Raw genomic sequence first — 20,226 nt, 5'->3', positions numbered from 1 at the left:
TCATTAGACCTATTCAACATTCTTTATATATATATAACTGCTGCTGCTGCTGTAGGCCTATATTATCTTCACTTGATTTCAGTTTTATTCTTGTTCATTTATTGTATCTTTGTACTACTATCTTGCTTGCTTTCTATATCTTTAGTAAAGTAGCTTTTATCTTATCCCATTAGGACAAAAAAAGACTAATAGTGTCATAATTTTTGCACAATTTGTGATCTGTAGGGTAAAGTAATCAGTCTGGATAATCGATCATACTTTTTAATTTAGACTGATGCAGCCAGTAGTAGGCCTAGATACATGTAGCCTACAATGTATTTTGTCTTTTTACTTGTGTATTGTATTGTGTATCTGTTTTTGTTACCTGCCTAGGTAGCCTACTACGGATGTAAATTAGCACGTTTGCTCAAACACATTTATACTTCTTGTATTTTATACTGATGTTCATTAACATGCTCTGTCCCTATCAAATTACAAAATAAAAAGACGCAGACGGTGTTCATCATGCCATTCTCCATACAATACATGTGGGATTTCTATTGCATCCACTTCATCTGCAACGAAAAACGCCAACGCAATTTCCGCCATTGCAAACCCAGCCAGTCAAGCCGACTCCGAGTCCGAGCTGTCCGACTTAAGGCGAGCTTTTTGAGACCTCCCCCGGCTGTGATCGGCTACTCTCGTCTACTTTCGAAGCGAGCCGCAGCTCGTCTCAAACAAGCCTACTACGTCCCAAGTTGTGGACCAACGTAGTTATTACACGTTTTTTTGTGAGACTGGGTTGGTGTTGCCGTAGTTATGCAGAACTGATACATGTATTCAGACGCACGTTTTTACTCTGCATTGTTGTCTAAGGAAACATATGCCTGTAAGTGTTTCTATGCTCTGTTGTTTCAACATTGTTTATGAAGAGTATGTGTGAGGGATACATTGTTAAATGGTGGAAATATTGCTGTGAATTCATAGTTGCAGCGATGTATGCTAACCGCTAGCCTTTCAATATAATTTCCCATAGGGGTTACTATGAAGCTAACGCATCGTTTATTATATGGTTGTTAACCAGGGGCGGACTGGCCATCTGTAGAATCTGGAGAACCACAGAACGGCCGGTCGTCAAGGGCCGTTGACGGCCGGCCGACCTTTTTAAAAAAAAATTGTTTAACGGCATCATTTAAGTTGCGCTGACGGGCGACAGCGGCCGCTAATGCAGTTGTGTGGTTCTTATCTGTCAACAACACACGAAGAAGAAAAAAGACCGGCCACACGAAGAGAAGGGATTAGACGCCGCGGCAGACAGGAAGAATAAAAAAACATGGATACAAATCAAAGAAAACGAAAAGAAAAAGGTGGGGCCGAGAAGGCGAGAACAAAAAAGATGAAGTCACTCGCAGGTGAAGCATATACATGTCGCAAATTGACAGACCTTTTTGGCAGCAGCGCTGCTACGAGCATTATCAGCAGCAGCTTAGAACAAGTGCAAGATGATGAAGAGAATGATGAGGGCGTGAGTTCAGATATACAGCCAGCCTCCTGCGTTCATGATGAGGGACAGAGTTGAGCTGGTGGAAGAACCAGCTCAACTGGCACACGTGCAGGGCAAGAGCAAGAGGTGGGTGAGAATTATCCCCTGAACTCAGTGGCGTTTTCTCCTGGAGGCCAAGGGAAGCCAGGCTTCCCCTGTTTTTTTGGATTGTAGTTATAATTTTAATAAATACATAAAAACACTTCGTTTAGTTTCGGTAATTATTCCGCCGGCCCATCTCTCCCCCATTCTCATTGAGTATTTTACAAAGAGTGAAACAGCGCCCCTCTAGATGTTATGGTGAAACAGTAGATTGCACTCTGTTGCGAGAGGAGGCTAGCCGAAATTGGCTTCCCTTGGTGAAAAGAATTGAGGGATTGACCAATCAGATGAGGCTCACGTCATGCCTCACAATCCAATCAAATCGCATCAACTTCAGTTCGTACTGTAACTGTCATCACCGCCCTTAAAAAGTAGCAAGCAACTGAAGCAAGTGCAATTATGGAGGGTGGAGATTTGGAGTATTTCATCAAAAATAATTTTACTAAACTTCCGCTACAGGAAGCAGCTCAAAATGAAATCTGATGACAGGCCAATGCCCAAACTGGAGCTGTGCACAGAGAGGGAAAAAGGAGCGAGTCGGACGTAAAACTTTAAACAATAAACAGCGGATTTCTAACATTTGACATTTCATGTGGCCGGACTGGGTCAGTTTCCAGGGCTGAATTTTAGTCCCAGTCCGCCCCTGTTGTTAACACACGCGGGAAATGTATGATGTTAAATGATTGCTATGCTTGAAATTAATGTACATTTTCTTGTGTGTCCAGTTGTACAGTGCTTTCTGAGTAAACTTTAAAGCTGAACTTCTAAAGCAGAGTTTTTCTTGGGAACCTGTTGTCTGTCCGCCCTGCCACGGGAGCGGGGGCAGAATAGTGTTGTTTAAAAGTGTCTACTGTTTCATGTGTTGTAGCCTTAGTTTAAAACTGTTTTATTGCATGTGATGATACTTAATAATTATATTTAAATATTACCTACATATTTATTAAATAAAAGATAAAAATAGCAAGTAAAAACAACCTGAAAAGCCAAATGTTTTTTACTGGAGATTTGTAATAACATGCAAATGTAATCTTAAGTCAAATCTACCATACAATAGTAAGTAAAATGTACTTACAAAAACTGAGTGTGACAGTAAAGTTTAATTAAGTGCCTTTAGTAACAAAGACTTCTTAACTGTAAGTAGAAGCTACTTGAAATATACGTTGTTAAATGTACTTAGGTTTTCTGCGTGCGTTGTCTTTCCTCAATTTTCCTAAGTAAATCTTACTCCCCATTTTTTTCTGTGTATTTAACTATTTGTTTATTTATTTACCTATTATCAATGTTTTTGTTTTATAATAATAATGAGGAAACAATGAAGTATATCTATATTATGAAGCAAATCATGTATAAATACAAAGCCATACATACAATGCAGTGACGTGCGGTGAGGTTCATGGCTGGTGAGGCACTGACTCTTTCAGAGTTAGATTTACAAATATTATATTCTGACCTTAATCGAAATATTCTGTTATTTTCAAAAGCTTTTTTGGTCTGATGTTTCGATTCATTTTAAACAGACCGTTCAACAAAAGGATACCCACAATCTAAATATTGGATTGTTCTTTCTTAGTAAGAACCAATTTTCATTACCAATGTGGTCTTACCTTGACTTGAAGATGAAGTCCATGCAGGGTCGGCGTCATGGGGGGTCATTCGCGGGCCATGCCCCCCCAAATGAGTCAATGTTCCCCCCCAACGCAGGGTGGGCAAGCCTTGTCACTTTGCCGATTTTTTCTTTTTTTTATTATATAGGCTAAGTGAAAACGTTTCCACTAAAGGTTTTTTGTGTGAAATACATCAGAAATAAATAATACAAATATAAAACACAGCCTGAGGTGTGCTCACTGCTGCTCTCTGATTGGTGTGTTGCTTGACCAATGACCCCCGACCTTTTTTTTGTTATCATTACGTGGCTGAGTGTTTAGATGAAAGCCCAGTGGCGATCTGTTAATCTGTTACACTGATTATACAGTAAAGCCATCAAAAATAATATGATATACAGTACAGTACAAGTACATGGGTCTCTGTGTTTCATTCAAGCTCTGTGTGTGTGTGGCACGAGCGCATTTTGTGAGTGCGCGAGCGGTAACGTGGAATGTTGTGGTTAGCATCTGGTTAGCTAGCTATGCTAACGGTTATAAAGGGCTGTTTCTACACCAAGGTGGAGGACAGTCCTCTCCTGTCAGACTGAGAGGATCTTATAACGTCAGCTCAGTGAGGTAAAGGACTCTCTCAGTGTTTAGATAGTTCACTTTAGTGTAAGTTATCTCAGTGGGTCTCAAACGGTTTGGTCACCATTTATGTAAGTATTTTCGAGGAATACCTTTATATGATCATTATAGTTATTAAAGAGAGAATAAATGAAAAACGGGTATGAAATACTATAGGACAGTAACACAAGAATACAGTTTAAAAGGGGAATGATTAGTGAAATATCCATAAAGAAAAAGTAAATCTGTGTACAGTTCTGTTTCATATGGATGCTGAGAGATGTAGGCTATCCATAGATCTCTTCACTTTGCTCTCAAAGTGCACCAGATTGATGCATTTAACTTCAATATTTTAAAAATAATCTTCCCGGGGGAGCATGCCCCCAGACCCTCCTAGAGGAGGTTAGGTCCACCCCCACCTACAACATGTTCACATGGATAGGATACTAAATACATTTGCACACTTTTTATATGATGGCCTATGTCCATATCAAATCAAATCAAGTTTTATTTATATAGCACATTTTTCAACGATTTTTGGTCGAGCCAAAGTGCTGTATATACAGTATAATACAAAAATAACCTACAGTAAAGACACTTTACAGCAAATACAACAGCACAGTTTGTGCAGAATATCAGTATGAGAAAACGACACCCTCTGTCCTTATATGTTTCTGTTTTGGTGGTCGTGCCACAACCGTGCATGTATGCACAAGTCATAGGTGCACTATACAATAGCATTATACACCCCTGCAATGTGTGTGAAAGACAATAGACTTTACAGCATGTTTTTTTAAATTGAAGTTGGTGTTTGTGTGTTGGTTGTTGACGGCAGTGTGTGCCCCCCCTTGGTAAATGATTTCCCCCCCATTCAAGTTGTTCTAGAGCCGACCCTGAGTCCATGCTATCCTTCTGGACAACAATCTCTATTACTTTTTTGTAAAAGTCCTCCTTATCTTCCTCTAGTTTCAAAAGCCTAGCTTGTTGTTTGCCTCTGCGTAGAATAACAGTAGCAACAAGAACCTGTGGGCTCACGTGCGCCCCCTTCAGTGCGGCAGAGGTTATGCCTGCCTCCCCTGGTGCTTTTTTCATTGCCGTTGTACGGCGAGCCTAAATATCATATATATGTGAAATAAGTTATTTAGAGACTATGGATGGCGAGGATAAATGTAATAAAGGGATCTACAAACATTACATTGGTGACATACAGTGAGATGGTGCAGGCATGCGCTTAGGGCCCGCTTTCCAGACAGTTTCTGTGAGGTGACGCATTTTGAGGTGAGGCAGAGCTCATCTGTGCCTCACCTTACCACACAGTAACTGGCTTGAGCGCGCTCACAAAATAAGTGCCCGCGCTAAATTAGTGCCCGCGCTCCAGCAAGTTACTGTGGGTTTACGTGAGGCAGAGCTCGTCCCTGCCTCACTTCTCATCGCTCCCATGTAGTTGTAGCGGAGCTCGGCAAATTTGCTGATTTTGACTATAAAAAGCGATTGGAATCAAACATAAATCACATTTACAACACAGATCAGTGGAGACATTTGATTATTATTACTATTTAGTTTTTCTTTAGTTGTTTTTCCGTTACATTGGAGTATGGCCAGTCTATGAGTATGACAGGTGAGGCTCTGCCTCCCCTGACTGCACGTCGCTGATAAAATGTAACATTATAATCCCCCCCACCCTTCATGTTATTGTCCTGTCCTATTTCTGATGTGTGTGAGCCATGTCCTTGTCCGTATGTTTTTGTCTTTGAAAATGTCTAATACAATCTAAATGTTAGAAAGAAAAAAAACACTATGGACAATTGTTAAGCGATGCCATCTCGGCATCATTTCACCAGATCTGCACTGCTTGCCCCAGGGTTGGAGCTATAATCTGAGTTTGCACACACACACACACACACACACACACACACACACACACACACACACACACACATACACACACACACACACACACACACACACACACACACACACACACACACACACACACACACAGCAGTCCTCTACTTGCTACAAACTTAAATATGGAAAGGTTCAACTATACACTCACCACATAACACATCATCTCGGCTCGCGCAGGCATAGATTGCACAATAATTCATTGCGCACCTTGGAGGTGAAGTGCAGGCCTATTGTCATTCAAGAGAGAATACGATTCGTAGTTCTTTTGGAAAACATGTTTTTCTTTTAGCCTATTTACCTCGTTATCGTAAATAATACTCGTTACTTTGACACATGTATGCATTATTTGTGATTACAATAATGGTTGTTGGTAATGTATTAACGACCCCCACAGATGTATGATTTCACTGCGTTCATGGGAGCTCAGACCCTCCTTATGGGAGCTGAGCTCCCATTGGCTCCCACATAACTTGAACCCTGGCATGCCCTTTATGACAAAGGCCGTGGGGAAGTTGAAAAAGATGTGGCTTCAGCTGAATACTTTGCCAATAATCTAATTTATTTGTATTTATTATATGTATTATACTCAGTAGGTTGTGGAAGTGCGCCCCAACATATTTGTTGATCTTCTTTATTGGTATTTATTAATTTGATATTATTTATTTAAATGTAGATATATATGTATAATTTATTTTATTTATATTTGTATTGGTTTTTCAGTTAATTATACTTAAGGTTCAGGGTAATCAACTGTTAAAAAGATACAGTTCAAAACATTATTTATTTATTTTTTAAAGTTCAATAAATTGATGTTTTCAAAGTCAATGAATAATCGTATTTAATAATCGTGATATCAATATTGACAAAAATTATTATGATTTTTGTCTTAATCGAGCAGCCCTAGCGAGGTCCCGATCATCGCTGATTGAAGCTTTAATTGGTATTGCCTAAATATTAAGAGACAATACATGTAAATGATCATGGGCAATGGTAAAATAAACATGTGTTAGCACTCAACAAGATTTATTTTTGTTCTTCTTTAATGGTATCGTCAGTGTGTTGGAGAACCAAATCTGTCACTTTTCTCTCTCTCACTCACACACACACAGACAAAAACACACACACGCGACAGCTCTGTCTTTTTGTTTGAAGTTGCAGACTGACCAACGACATACTCAATCAGTCTGTACTGCATACTGTTTACTAAATTAACAATTGAACATATCATTACCAGAATACTGGTCAAGCTGAAGTCCACACAGGTCAAAAACTACTACTTCTTCCACACAATGTAATATTTTCCAGTTTTATTTTGTACCAAATTATTTAATATCTTTTAGTTACATATGTTTTACTACATTAAATAATGTCTAATATTTATTCAGCCATTGCATTCTGACTCAGCAACAATAGCAAAAATATGTCCATCTGAACAGAGGTTTTTTAGAATATATCTCAACCCCAGCCCGTTATTAAAGTATTTTAGAATCACACGAGTAGGACTTAAATATCTTAAGGGTAACAATGAGCTTGATAGATTTTCTAAACCAGGGGTATAACGAGGCATAAATCACTGGGTTCAGACAGGAGTTCAAATCCATCAACCAGACTACAATGGGTGAGGTTGAACTACTATTTTCAATATCCTCACCTTTAAGGGATGGAGTGTAATATGGAAACAAGCATATTAGAAACACAAGGACAACAACACCAAGAGTCCTGGCTGCTTTCATCTCAGATTTCTTAACAGTTGCACCAACTGAACGTTGCATAGTGACAGCTCTAACATGGGTACGCACGGCTCGAGCCTGAGACACAGCCACCACAAACACTCTGATATACAGAACTATGATAACAGTAATGGGGGCAATAAAGTTAACAACTAAGTCAACAGCTCCTGTGATATTGTCAGTGACAATTACACACTCTCCATGGCAAGAATTATGTGAATCAGGTTGTCTCAGAAAGTCCTTTAAAATGAGACAATTATAGATAACAGAGCCAATCCAACAAAGACAGATGCAGATTTTTGTTCTGTTGAGAGTTACTCTGGTGGTGTAATGTAGAGGGTCACATATAGCAAAATAACGATCAATGGATATGAGCACCATGTTTCCAACCGTAGAAGAGGTAATGATAAAATCAACAATATTATACAGAGCACACGTCAGGTCACCGAAGTACCAGCAAGCCTCTGTTGAAATGATTTTAACAGGCATCAAAAGTAGGCCCACAAGGAAGTCTGAGACAGCCAGGGAGAGGATGAGGAGGTTAGTGGGGGTGTGGAGCTGCCTGGAAAGGAAGAATATCATCATAAATAAAATTATCAACAATAGCTTGTAACAACAAACAGCAGTAAAACACAAAGAAAGAATTGAATGGATTTCCATTTGTTGAGGAGTGCCCGCTTTAACTATTTTGTCACACAACGTCAGGTTTGAATATGTTATCATTGAAAGCAGAACAACTATTATCTGAAACATTAATTAAAAGGAATATATGCATTGCTAAATCCTGTTACTTTTCAATCATGAACATATACAAGCTTAAGCTGAAAGTTTGTCTGTGCCTGAAGTGGGAGATAGAGATGATGACCAGCAGGTTGAGAGCTGCAGTGATCAGAGCGATGAAGGACAGTAGGATGTAAGCGAGCAGGACATCTGACTGAGCTGGCGTAGGCTTCCTGCAGGATTTGTTGAAGAGTTGTGGAAAGCAGAGTTCATCTCTTTGGGAAGTCTCCATCTGCAGAGAGACGTGTTGAGAAGCTGCTGTGTTCTGGCAAAGCTCAACGTTGATATATCTCTTCTCATCCGTCCTGCCCCTACTATTACTTTCTCTCTATCTAAGACTGAAATCCCTAAGCTCTACTTTTTTTTTCCTGCAGTCATCTTCATCTCAGTCTTCATCACTTTCATGCAACTTGTTTTTTTCATAATTCATAATTCCATTGAGATCATCTTATTTGATTATGGTGCCCACTTTTTCCTAGTCACCAAGAGTGGTTTTACAGTGTAAAGAATCTTAAAAGATTATCATTTTTCGTGAAGTATTGAAACCAAGTGGGCCATGCTGATAAGTTACATTGTGGGAGTGGCTCCTCAGAGTTATGGTCAAAGGATCAATGAAGCCAACTTGATTCAATGGATCAGGTCATTTAGCCTTTTGGGCCTGGTTGTTCCAGGGTTATTTTGAAACAAAAACGACATAGAGATTGGGAAGGCCAATGAGATTGACTGTTGGTTTGTCTCAAGAAAGGTCTGGCAGCCCCCAGATGACTCAGGAAAGGGACACAGGGTTTCAGAGTGTTCAGCTCAGGAGGAGAGCTGCTGATATCCTGATACTGTCAGGCACTTTGAAGGGCTCCCAAACACATCCAAAATGTTGTCGATGGATAATGAAAAGTTGTAAGATTATAGGGAAGCTTTACCCATATCCCAATATCACAGCGCCAGGTATGGATGAGATTTGCCCAGGAATATTAAAGGCTCTAGACATTGTTCAGGTTTCTGGCGGACATGTCTCTTCAATCTTGAGTGATGGTCAAGGGCTAACTCCTCTTTTATATCAAGGTATCATGTTGCTCAACCACCCAGGAAAAGCTTATGCCAAGGTACTCAAAGGAAGATCTGACCAATTGTATTGAACATCTTGCTGTCGTGCTTAGCTGTCCCCCTTTGTTAGAAGCATCCTTATACTTCCTGTACAAAGTAAAACCATTTACTTCTGAAAGGATGAATGAAAGGGTGTCAGAGGCCTCGGTGTGGTGAGACAAGAAATTCCTAACTTTTCACATGGAATTCACAAATTATGGTAAACATTTGCATCTTACAATATGTTTTTTTTCCATTCCTTTAGCTTTTACATTAACAAACACAGACACACACACACATAGACACACACACACACACACACACACACACACACACACACACACACACACACACACACACACACACACACACAAACACAGCGAGCAGCATAGGACAGACAGGGCCCCGAGTAGAGGGCTCCACCTGTGCTTATATAACTAGGGTTACAATACGTAATCCACTTTATATCCCACACAGGCTCCGCCCTCTACTGGACTCTAATGGGTACCGTGGGTGGAGCCCTGATGCCTAAACGCCCTGTCGTCCAACAACATCGAGTCACCACACTGCCCCTGACCGGCTTTTGGTTAACAGCCACTGCACCGCAACCTCCTCTCCTCCGGTTGTGACCAGGGAGAAGTGGGGGCCGTAGTTTACCTGGCTGGTAGGGCACACCTCGTGAATAGTGTGCCTGGAAAACAGTGAAGAAGGCTCTCCCTGTCCCCCAGCCCGGTATGGGGCTCACTGTGCACCATATTTCCCTGGTCCCTAAGGAGCATGGGAACACATAAGTGCACGATGTCCAGGGCGGGGGGACATAGTTCCCACAGCCCCTCACCAGTCCTGTGTTGCCTCAGCAAGCACAGATGATGAGAAGGAGCCAGACATGTCCAAGAGATAAAAACGATAAAGCCGATAAAAACCTTATGAAGGGACCAAGACGCCACCGTACATATGTCCTCCACACTCACTGTGTTGAATAAGGCTGTTGACACAGCCATACCCCGTGTAGAGTGTGCACGGACCCCCGTGTGGAAGGCTCTTCCCGCCTGTCCGTAGGCATGTGAGATGCACTCGCAGAGCCATCCTGCCAGGCGTTTCTTGGACAGAGCTTTACCGGCCACGTCGCCCCCAAAAGCACACAAACAGTTGTTCAGTGCACCTAGTGGCAGCCGTGCCACTAGGTGTTCATCTGCCTCCTGAGACATCGCCCCCCAGAACTGAGGAATCGCCTGGCCCACCATCATCTGTGTCACCTCTGCGAACCACGGCGCCAAGCGGCGATCTGGGGCCACTAGGATGACTGACAGACGCTCTCGTCTCACCCTCTCCAGGAGGAGACATGACATGAGGTCGGCCCCCCTGTTCTCCAGTCCCGGGATGTGGAGGGCCCTCAGAGATAACACAATCTCTGAAGCCCACAACCACAGGTTCTCCGCTGTGGTCCACAAGGCGGCGGAGCGGACTCCGCTCTGCCTGTTGATGTACGCCACTGTGGGGCTGTTGTCGCTCCTCACCATCACATGTTTTCCCTGTATTAAGGGTTTGAAATGCTGGAGGACTAACACCACTACCCGCAGCTCTAGAAGGTTGCTGTGCCATGTCTCCGTTAGAGACCAGCGACCCCCTATAGCTCTCTCTAGGCAGTTCCCCCCCCAACCTGTCACGGATGCGTCTGTGAACACCGTGACATAGGAGGTTACCCGCCCCAGTGGAATTCCCTCTGGGGACCCACAGTAACTGAGGTTGCCCACCACTGAGGGAGGGATGGTCACCAGAAGTTGTTTGAAACATTGCCCATTCCCTGGACCTGGCCATGACTATGAGGTCGTCTAGATAAAAGAACACCCTCATGCCACGGTCGCGCATCGGCTGAAGCGCTGTGGTCACACATTTGCTGAACGTACGTGGGGATAGGGAGTAGCCAAACGGTAGTATGTTGTACTCGTAGGCTACACCCTGGAAGGCAAAACGCAAATACTTTCTGTGCTTTGGAGCAATGCTGACATGAAAGTAAGCGTCCTTCAGGTCGATGGTTGTGAACCAATTGCCTGGCTGCACCAGTCCCATCAACTGTTTTACAGTTAACATATGGAATTTTCTGCGTGCAATGTGGAGATTCAGGCTTCGAAGATCCAGAATCGGCCTGAATTCTCCTGTCTTCTTGGGAACCAGGAAGCACAGGGAATAGTGCCCTTCCTCTCTGTCTTGAGAGCGCACAACAGACACTGCCTGTTTTTGCAACAGGGCCTGAATCTCTGCCGAGAGGGAACGATAGATTCGCCTCTTTTATGCCTGTGAACGGAGGAGGGATGCTGCGAAACTGTAGTGAATAACCCAGTCTCAGCGTCCTGTCCATCCACTCCCTTAATACACAGCTGTGCTTCCATTCCCCATAACATTGCGTTAGGGGATGTGCAATCAGCTGCGGGGCCCCAGCTAAAAAGCTGTGGTACTCTCAGGTGACCCGTTCCGCCACAAAACTCTCCATGAAGGGAAGTTCTGCCCATGGAGGGTCGACACAGAAAGGGCCGATTCTCTACTGAGCTCTTTGAAGCGCGTGCTCCGCCATGATGGATTCACCCAAACGGTGAAATGCATCAAGCAGAGTTTTTACACTCTGCGTTGTGTGTCTCCTAACCCTGCTACGCCGGCGATAATGTCCTTGTACCCACACAGCGCGGTTTACCACTCTCACATGCGCATGCCCACTAGCTGCTTCCTTTACTAGAGTTACTACTGGGGCAGCGAGTGGGGAATCTGTACAGTTAACATTATGTGGAAGTGTGGATTTGTGGAGAGAAATGACATTTAGACTGGGATACATGCAATCATTTTTATTTTAAAAAGATGATCGTGTCACAACAGTAGCATCATACAGGGAGGAGGCGGGATTCGCCCTCGCATCCTGGGTGGAGAAAGTGACTCTCTCCGCCGGGACGCTTCCTCCCACCGCCAGTCAGCTTCTGGAGGACGGTGCACCCCACCCTGAAGCCCTTTGCCGAGGCGGAGCCGGAGCGGGAGCCTGTCGGGGTCGGTCAGCCCCGTCCCTGCGAGTGCCGGTATTGAGCCGGTTCTCCGGGACGAACCGCGGAGGCAGAGGGAGAAACGGGAGCCACGGGGGCTCTATACTGGCGCCTCTCTCTTAGTCTTACCACCGCTGAGCGCTCTCCTCCCCGAGGAAGAGCCTGAGGACGAGCCAGCGGCAGCATGCGGCTGAGCTGCGCCCTCTCTTCCTCCAAGCGACTGAAGCGCTGGGTGACCAAGGTGATCGACCCGAAGAGCCCTTCCGTGGATATGGGGGCCCAAAGGAGATCATCCCGGTCTTTCTTGGACAGTGCGGTCAGTCCCAGCCACACGTGACACGACGCCACTGTGGCCAGGGACATCACACGTCCAGCTGCGGCAGCCATGTCACGCTCTGTCTGTGTTGTGTTTTATCTTGTCTAGATCTGTCTTTGGTTTTCTGTCTGCGTTGTGTTTTGTCTTGTTTAGATCTGTATTTGGTTTCCTGTCTGTGTGTGTTCCCTCCTACCTGTTCCCTCCTACCTGTTTTCTTGATTGTGTTCACCTGGTGCCCCTGTGTTTTCTCCTCCCTCCTCACCTGTCTCTTGTTTCCTTGATTAGTCCTGTGTGTATTTAAGTTCTGTTTTTTCTGTCCGTCATTGTTGGTTCGTCGTTTGTCTGTGACTGTGTTCACCGAGGAGTGTTCTGTTTTATCCGTGTATCCTTGCAATAAAGGTATTTTCAGTGTTATCTGCATTTGGGTCCTGCTTGCTTCGCTCACCCGTAACAGAACCAACCAACCAAAAGATGGACCCAGCAGACAGCCTGTACGAGGTGACGTACAATTTAATGTGCTTTAAAAACGACTGTCGATATGCCTCCAGTAGTGAAGAGAGCCAGTCAATTATCTCAACGGCATGCCAAGAAGTAAACTCAAGGCCCTGGTTAAAGGAGTTACTACCCGAGTGGGTGGAGGACTTTTTCGGTAGCTTTGAGGTCAAACCTGTTTTCCGGCCTGCTAGCCCCTGGCATGCTAGCCCCCTGCCTGCCACAGTTCCCAACAAGCCTCCTTTCAAAGACCCTTTCGCTGGGTCTCGTCTGGCCTTTGGAGGACCTCTGAGCCTCCTAAAGGCTTCAAGGCAGCATGTAAGGAAACGCAAGGTCAGGATTCCAGCCCCAGCAGCCATGGTCCCAGCCCCAGAAGCCATGGTTCCGGCCCCAGCAGCCATGGTCCCTCCTCTAGTCCCAACTCAAGTCCCTTCTCTAGTCCCAACTCAATTCCCTTCTCAAGTCCCTTCTCTAGTCACTTCCCTAGTCCCTTCTCTAGTCCCTCCTCTAGTCCCTACTCTAGTCCCTTCCCTAGTCCCTACTCTCTTCCCTAGTCCCTTCTTTAGTCCCTTCTCAAGTCCCTCCTCTAGTCACTTCCCTAGTCCCTTCTCTAGTCCCTTCTCTAGTTCCCTCTCTAGTCCCTCCTCTATAGTCCCTTCTTTAGTCCCTTCTTTAGTCCCTTCTCTAGTCCCTTCTCTAGTTCCCTCTCCAGTCCCTCCTCTATAGTCCCTTCTTTAGTCCCTTCTTTAGTCCCTTCTCTAGTCCCTTCTCTAGTCCCCTCTCCAGTTTCCTCTCGAGTCCCTGCTCAAGTTCCCTCTCGAGTTCCCTCTCGAGTCCCCTCTCCAGTTTCCTCTCAAGTCCCCTCTCAAGTCTCCCCTCGAGTTCCCTCTCGAGTTCCCTCTCGAGTCCCCTCTCGAGTCCCCTCTCAAGTCACCTCTCGAGTTCCCTCTCGAGTCACCTCTCGAGTTCCCTCTCGAGTCACCTCTCGAGTTCCCTCTCGAGTCACCTCTCGAGTCTCCTCTCGAGTTCCCTCTCGAGTCTCCTCTCAAGTTCCCTCTCAAGTCCCCTTTCAATCACCTCTCGAGTCCCCTCTCAAGTCCCTACTCCATGTCCTGTGCCGTTGCAGGACCCCCGCCGACTACTCTTCTGCCGGGGGTCCTGCCAACCCTATGTCGTGTACCGTTGGGGGTTCCGCCGACTACTCTTCTGCCGGGGGTCCTGCCAACCCTGTGTCCTGTCCTGTTGGGGGTCCCGCCGACTGCTCTTCTGCCGGGGGTCCTGCCAACCCTGTGTCCTGTGCCGTTGGAGGTGCCGCCGACTACTCTTCTGCCGGGGGTCCTGCCAACCCTATGTCCTGTTCCGTTGGAGGTCCCGCCGACAACTCTTCTGCCGGGGGTCCTGCCAACTCAATGTCTTGTTCCGTTGGAGGTCCCGCCGTCACCTGACTCGCCGAGGGTCCTGCCAACTCCTAGTCCTCTTCCGTGGGTCCTGCTCGCCCTCCGGAGCTGTCCCGTCAGCGCCTTCCTGCCCGTCCTCCGGAGTTGTTCCGTCGCCGCCTGCTTTGCCCTCGAGCCCGGCCCCCTGAGTGCCGCGGTCTTCACCCTCGAGCCCGGCCCCCTGAGTGCCGCCGTCTTCGCCCTCGAGCCCGGCCCCCTGACTTTCTCGGCCGCGGCAGGGCTCGAAATTAACTTTTTTCCTCAGTGTCCCACAACTGTCCCGAATTCTACTTTGTATTGTCCCGGATATAACCAGCAGTGTCCCAAATTTTAATTTGTATCGTCGCCCCCCCCAATTATGCAGAATACATATAATTTGATACTTTTTTGTCACTTAATCATCACACCATAGACTCTGGTCCACCATGTAAGTTTAAAATAGTTGTTCTTTTAAACATATGAATATTAGTCTGATCTGTTGCCTCTCCTAGAGTAGAAGGGAAGAGAGTTGTTTTAAGACATGTTATTCTATTGTTTCTCAATATCCAGACTAATTTATCATTGTCATGTCAACATAGAAGAATTCTGATTTGTATTTTTCAATTCAATATGGTATGGCTGTATGGTCTCTGTGTTTTATGATCGGAACCCTCCATCTGGCAATAAAAGTGGTATGAATGATAATAAAAAAACAGAAGTTCCATAATACAGTTTAATAAATGTATCTGTTTTCAGTTCTAATTACAAGTTATCCTCACAAGTCAGTAGTACTATAGGAATATAAATTGATCTTCTATCTTCATTCATGAATGTCAATCATCTTGCTCTCACTCATTCACCCACCCCCCGCCCCCCACTCCCCCCTAGACACAAAAACAACTGGAACATTACTCTCTCTTAACATGACACATTATTCTCATACCAGAGTTGATTCTTGACAAACAAAAATTACTTTGCGACCCCCTTTCTAATCGTCTCCCAATCTGACTGACGTTCTTGACCCAAAAAAACTAAAACACTAAAAAAAGATGAAAAGCTAAATGATTAGCTAAATGCCTTACGTTTTTGCAGCTAAAGATTTTAGCCTGGTCACTGACTGGCTGACAAAGAAAATACAAAAATGATCGGCTACACCTCTTATTCTGATCAACTGTATTTCATATCATTTTCACAAACTTCAAAAGAACATGACACCGCATTTTAGGACGTTTGTATGCATTGTAAGGCACACTTCAGTTGCTAGAGTTAGTTAGCGCTAGTTAGCGCTAGCTAACGCTAGCGCTAGCTAACATTGACACTTAAGACAACTAACTTAACTAACTTTTTCTGTCTGTGATTGTTGGTTCGTCGTTTGTCTGTGACTGTGTTCACCGGGGAGTGTTCTGTTTGTCCATGTATCCTTGAAATAAAGGTATTTTCAGTGTTATCTGCATTTGGGTCCTGCTTGCTTCGCTCACCCGTAACAAGCCATACCGTCTGGCCCATTTACCGTCTGGCCCACACAGCAGTCCGAATAATCGCTCCCGTCCGGAGGCGGGGAGGCGGGGATGTCCTGCTGAGGGGTGATCAGTGAGACACCCAACACGCCAAGATTATTGGGCTATAGAGGCATCCTCCCCTCTGCCCACCCGGCTGCCTGCGGAAGCAGATCATCATCATCATCATCATCATCAAGGGGGGGCACACCGGGACACTCCGTGTCCGAGCGGCCCTGCACCCTTAGAATTCCCGTCCATATTGCCACTGGAGCCTTCGTTTTCAGTGGCTGTCGCCACGTCACCTCCACGCACTGCCAGATATCTGGCAAGGGGGGCGAAACGAAGGCCGGCGAAACGAAGGCCGGCGAAACGAAGGCCGGCGAAACGAAGGCCGGCTGCGCCGGACGAGCCGGGCCGTAGAAGCCCTGACGGAGGCGGCTCACCGGCCTCTGTGGCAGTGGTGGGGGGAGTGGCAAGCCTGCACACTCCGCCGCCATAGTCATAACCGCTTTGAAGTCCTGCCGCTGTGGACCCTCCTGGAGTCCGGCCCGCTGGCATGGCGAACACGAAGGGCACACCGACATCCTGCTCCTCCATCTCCACCACCTCGAGGTCCCAGTCCTCCGCCTCTTCCGGCGAGACATACTGCGCCTGGAAGTGCTCCAGACGCCGGTGGCGGCTGAGCCGCGGGATCAGGCGGCAGGCGTTGCAGGCCACTTCAAGACACTGGTACTTGCTGTGCATGCTGGTGCATGCTGTGAATGGATCTGGCCCTTCCTACATCCAGGGCATGGTTAAACCATACACCCCAGCACGTGCACTCTGCTCTGCATCAGCCAAACGGCTTGCTGCACCTGCACTGCGAGGAGGACCCAAGTTCCCATCAGCAAAAACACGGTTTGCTATCCTGGCTCCAAAATGGTGGAATGAGCTCCCCATTGACATCAGGACAGCAGAAAGCTTACACATCTTCCAGCGCACACTGAAAACTCATCTCTTTCGACTCCACTTTGAGAAATAAAATTACTAACAAAGCACTTATATACTAATAAAGGACTTGCTTATCTAAAGCCAGTTGAGTAGCACTTGAAATGTTTTGGCTCTGTTAGGGAAATAATTGTCCTAGACTCCTAGATATGACGTACATGACCAACCCTGACGTCTGTTTATCTCCTTTAAGGACATAGGCTGCTTCAGCCATAATGTTATTGTTCCCATTCTGTGACCGGTCAACACTAGGTCACAGATGGTCTGTTGTTGTGAGTGCACTGGGACACTTCCTTCTTTGTTGTTTGTGGACTCCAAGGTATGACATCTTCGAGGCCATAAATGATGGACGCAAGTGACTCAGTGTGCCCAACTGTCTAAAGCTATCTTATCAAAATATGTTGATTACTCTCTGGGAAACCAGTTAAATGGGCTAACGAGAGAGAGGCGCTCCAGAATTGACGTGGCAATCCACCCGTGCAGTCAGACCGTGACTGCTGTGACTTGTGATGTGAATCTCTCCGGCCGTAACTCCAAATAAATCATCAGTGTTTGACATCGAAGCTCCTGCTCTACCGTGTCTCTTTCCTGAGTCGGTGACTCCCACTGCATTGCGACACAGAAGTTTCCCTTACAGGCTCTATGAAACCTGATGTACTTGATATGATTCTGTTTTCTTCAAGTTTGTATCTTCTTGGTCGAATGCACTTATTCTAAGTCGCTTTGGATAAAAGCGTCAGCTAAATGCAATGTAATGTAATGATTAATGAAAGGGTGTCAGAGGCTTCGGTGTGGTGAGACAAGGAATTCCTAACTTTTCACATGGAATTCACAAATTATGGTAAATATGTGCATCTTACAATATGTTGTTTATCCATTCCTTTAGCTTTTACATTAACACACACGAACACACACACACACACACACACACACACACACACACACACACACACACACACACACACACACACACACACACACACACACACACACACACCTTTGTACCTGACTAATGAAGCCCATTAGACTGGATTTTTTTCAGGAACTTTACACAACAAACATCAGCACATAGTTATTGCTCTCATTAAGGATTCACACCTTCTTGTGTTCATGTCAGATGATCTCAAACTCTCATCTCAGAGGGATCCTCCCAATCAGAGGTGTAAAGGACATCCTCCATGCTGCAAAGCAAACATATGATGTAAGATCCAAACATCAACACATGATGCAAACTCTGTGAGGAGATGAAAATAGTTGCATCTTCCACTGAAAAGACAAACTTATGAATTATACTTTTTATGCAGTTGCAATTCATTTAAAAAGTTTAAAGTGCATTAGCCTGCAGCAAATATTTAGATAACACCCCCTCTTGTGTTTGTTAAAATCTGAGCTTCTTTGTGATTTTTTTGCACCTGCGCCGGCCACTCGTGCGTGTTGGTGCGAGTCCCTTGCTGTGTCTCAATTGAAATACTTCCCTTTGAAAGCTGTCTTGTTGAATAATGTAAACACTTGCACATTGTGTGAATTTCAACCAGGTAGCGTTGTCTGAAATCGCACATGGATGCTGTGCCCTACACAGGATTAATGCTAGATAGCTAGCTAGGGAGCAACATTTGCTGTACCAAATCATTACATTATATTGACTGCTCAATAAACCCAATACAATGAACAGTAGCTTCCTTTTAACAACAATTTTAAGGTACTGCTTTTTAATGGTGAAAAAAACAACTTTATAACTTGTATGCATCCAAGTAAACAAGCATTCATCACAACTTCTGTGATTAATGCTCTATCAAGTTTGGAGTCACGAGTCACTCTAGCAGACCCGGCCCCATGGGCGGGCCCCATGGGGCCGGGCCCGCCCATCCAGGATTTGGGCCCGCTGTTTTAATAAGGGCTGAATACCACATTTTTATTGTTTTATTATTATGTTTATTGTTGTTATTTGTAGTGCTTTGTCCTAATATTTATTTTTGTATTAGTTTAATATCATTTTTTTTTTTGCTAGGAAATTCTGAATGAAAGGCTGCGCGCAAGACTGGTTTTTCGCTGGGTTGAGTCGTGTGGGTTTTTGAGTGAGATGCGGCACAGCAGCCTGTCAGTTAGTTTACTCTTGCTAGTGGTTCACGAAAGGAATATGGCAACTCAGCGCCAGATGCAGGCACATTAGAATAAATCAGTTAGCCAACGAGCAAGCAATTCAGCTGGCAATCAATTATATTTTGAAGAGATATTTACTCTCAAGCCGGCTCTCTCACAAACTCCTGCTCTGTGCGCAAGCAGACCGCTGCACAGGCTCTCTGCCTCGCTCAATCTCTCACTCTCTCCCTTTCTCTCCACCGCTCAACCTCACTCCACCTCTCCACCCTGTGTGCGCTCAAGTTTGCCTGCGTGCTTGCCCAAGTTGGCACAGCGTTACAAATGTGCCACAAAACCAACCAATGGATACATAAGACCGTCAACAGCCTTATGGCCACCTAAAACCCCTCTCTTTCAACAATTCAAATGCCCGCCCAAGGGGCAAACTCTGGGGAATAGCCGGGACGCCAATACGGAAGTGCCACACACTGCAGTTCATATATTGGCCGATAGGCGATGGCTGCAGAAAGGAGCAATTTCCATAGACCCCCATGTTAAAATGCCCAATTTTACAGCAGAAAAAAACATGTTTCTACCCCTGGCTCCATACATTTTATTATGGATATAGTTAGATTCCACCTTCATGATTATGGATCTGTGAGTGAATTGTTTTCTAACACGACCATTTTATTTATATTAGGTCTTAAAGTGTTTGCATAAATTAGGGCGTGGTCACATTGAGTGACGGCTCTGTGAAGTGACTGCTACTGCTAGCTTCTTGTCTCTCTGCTACCTGCTCCGTGAAGCTACAGACACTCTGCCTGCTCAGTTCATCCAGGGAACGCAACTTGAAGCCGGTGTTGTGCCGTAGATTGAAGCCCTGTTCGCGGGGACGCGCAAACGTGACGTCATCGCCTGTATTGAGCGTTCGTCTAGTTTAATAAGGTTTTCTCTCTTTTTTGAATGATATATTTCTAGTGGTGCACGATAATTATCGGCCCGATAATTATCGGTCCGATATTAGGAATTATGACGTCATTATAAACCCGATAACAGTATTAATAGCCCCGATAATATACA

General features: G+C 45.1%; 1 protein-coding gene across 1 annotated transcript; it reads right to left on the bottom strand.

Moving 5' to 3' along the window:
- Positions 1-7,214: 7,214 nt before the first annotated feature.
- On the bottom strand, positions 7,215-8,484 carry LOC117546192 (trace amine-associated receptor 13c-like). The gene is made up of 2 exons (XM_034216341.1): positions 8,312-8,484; positions 7,215-8,034 (listed from the first exon to the last, which is right to left on the bottom strand). The coding sequence occupies exons 1-2, from the start codon at positions 8,482-8,484 to the stop codon at positions 7,215-7,217; spliced, it is 993 nt and encodes a 330-aa protein (XP_034072232.1).
- Positions 8,485-20,226: the final 11,742 nt, after the last annotated feature.

The sequence above is a fragment of the Gymnodraco acuticeps genome, unplaced genomic scaffold (genome assembly GCF_902827175.1).
Source record: "Gymnodraco acuticeps unplaced genomic scaffold, fGymAcu1.1, whole genome shotgun sequence".
Taxonomy (NCBI): domain Eukaryota; kingdom Metazoa; phylum Chordata; class Actinopteri; order Perciformes; family Bathydraconidae; genus Gymnodraco; species Gymnodraco acuticeps.
The sequence above is the reverse complement of the archived record's forward strand: the minus strand, read 5'-3'. Positions and strand labels throughout refer to the sequence as shown.

Excerpts from the sequence above, each read along its gene's own strand:
- LOC117546192 (XM_034216341.1), bottom strand. The coding sequence starts at position 8,484 with ATGGAGACTTCCCAAAGAGATGAACTCTGCTTTCCACAACTCTTCAAC. Across the intron at positions 8,035-8,311 it reads ATCTCTATCTCCCACTTCAG|GCAGCTCCACACCCCCACTA; the intron begins GCACAGACAAAC and ends CTTCCTTTCCAG.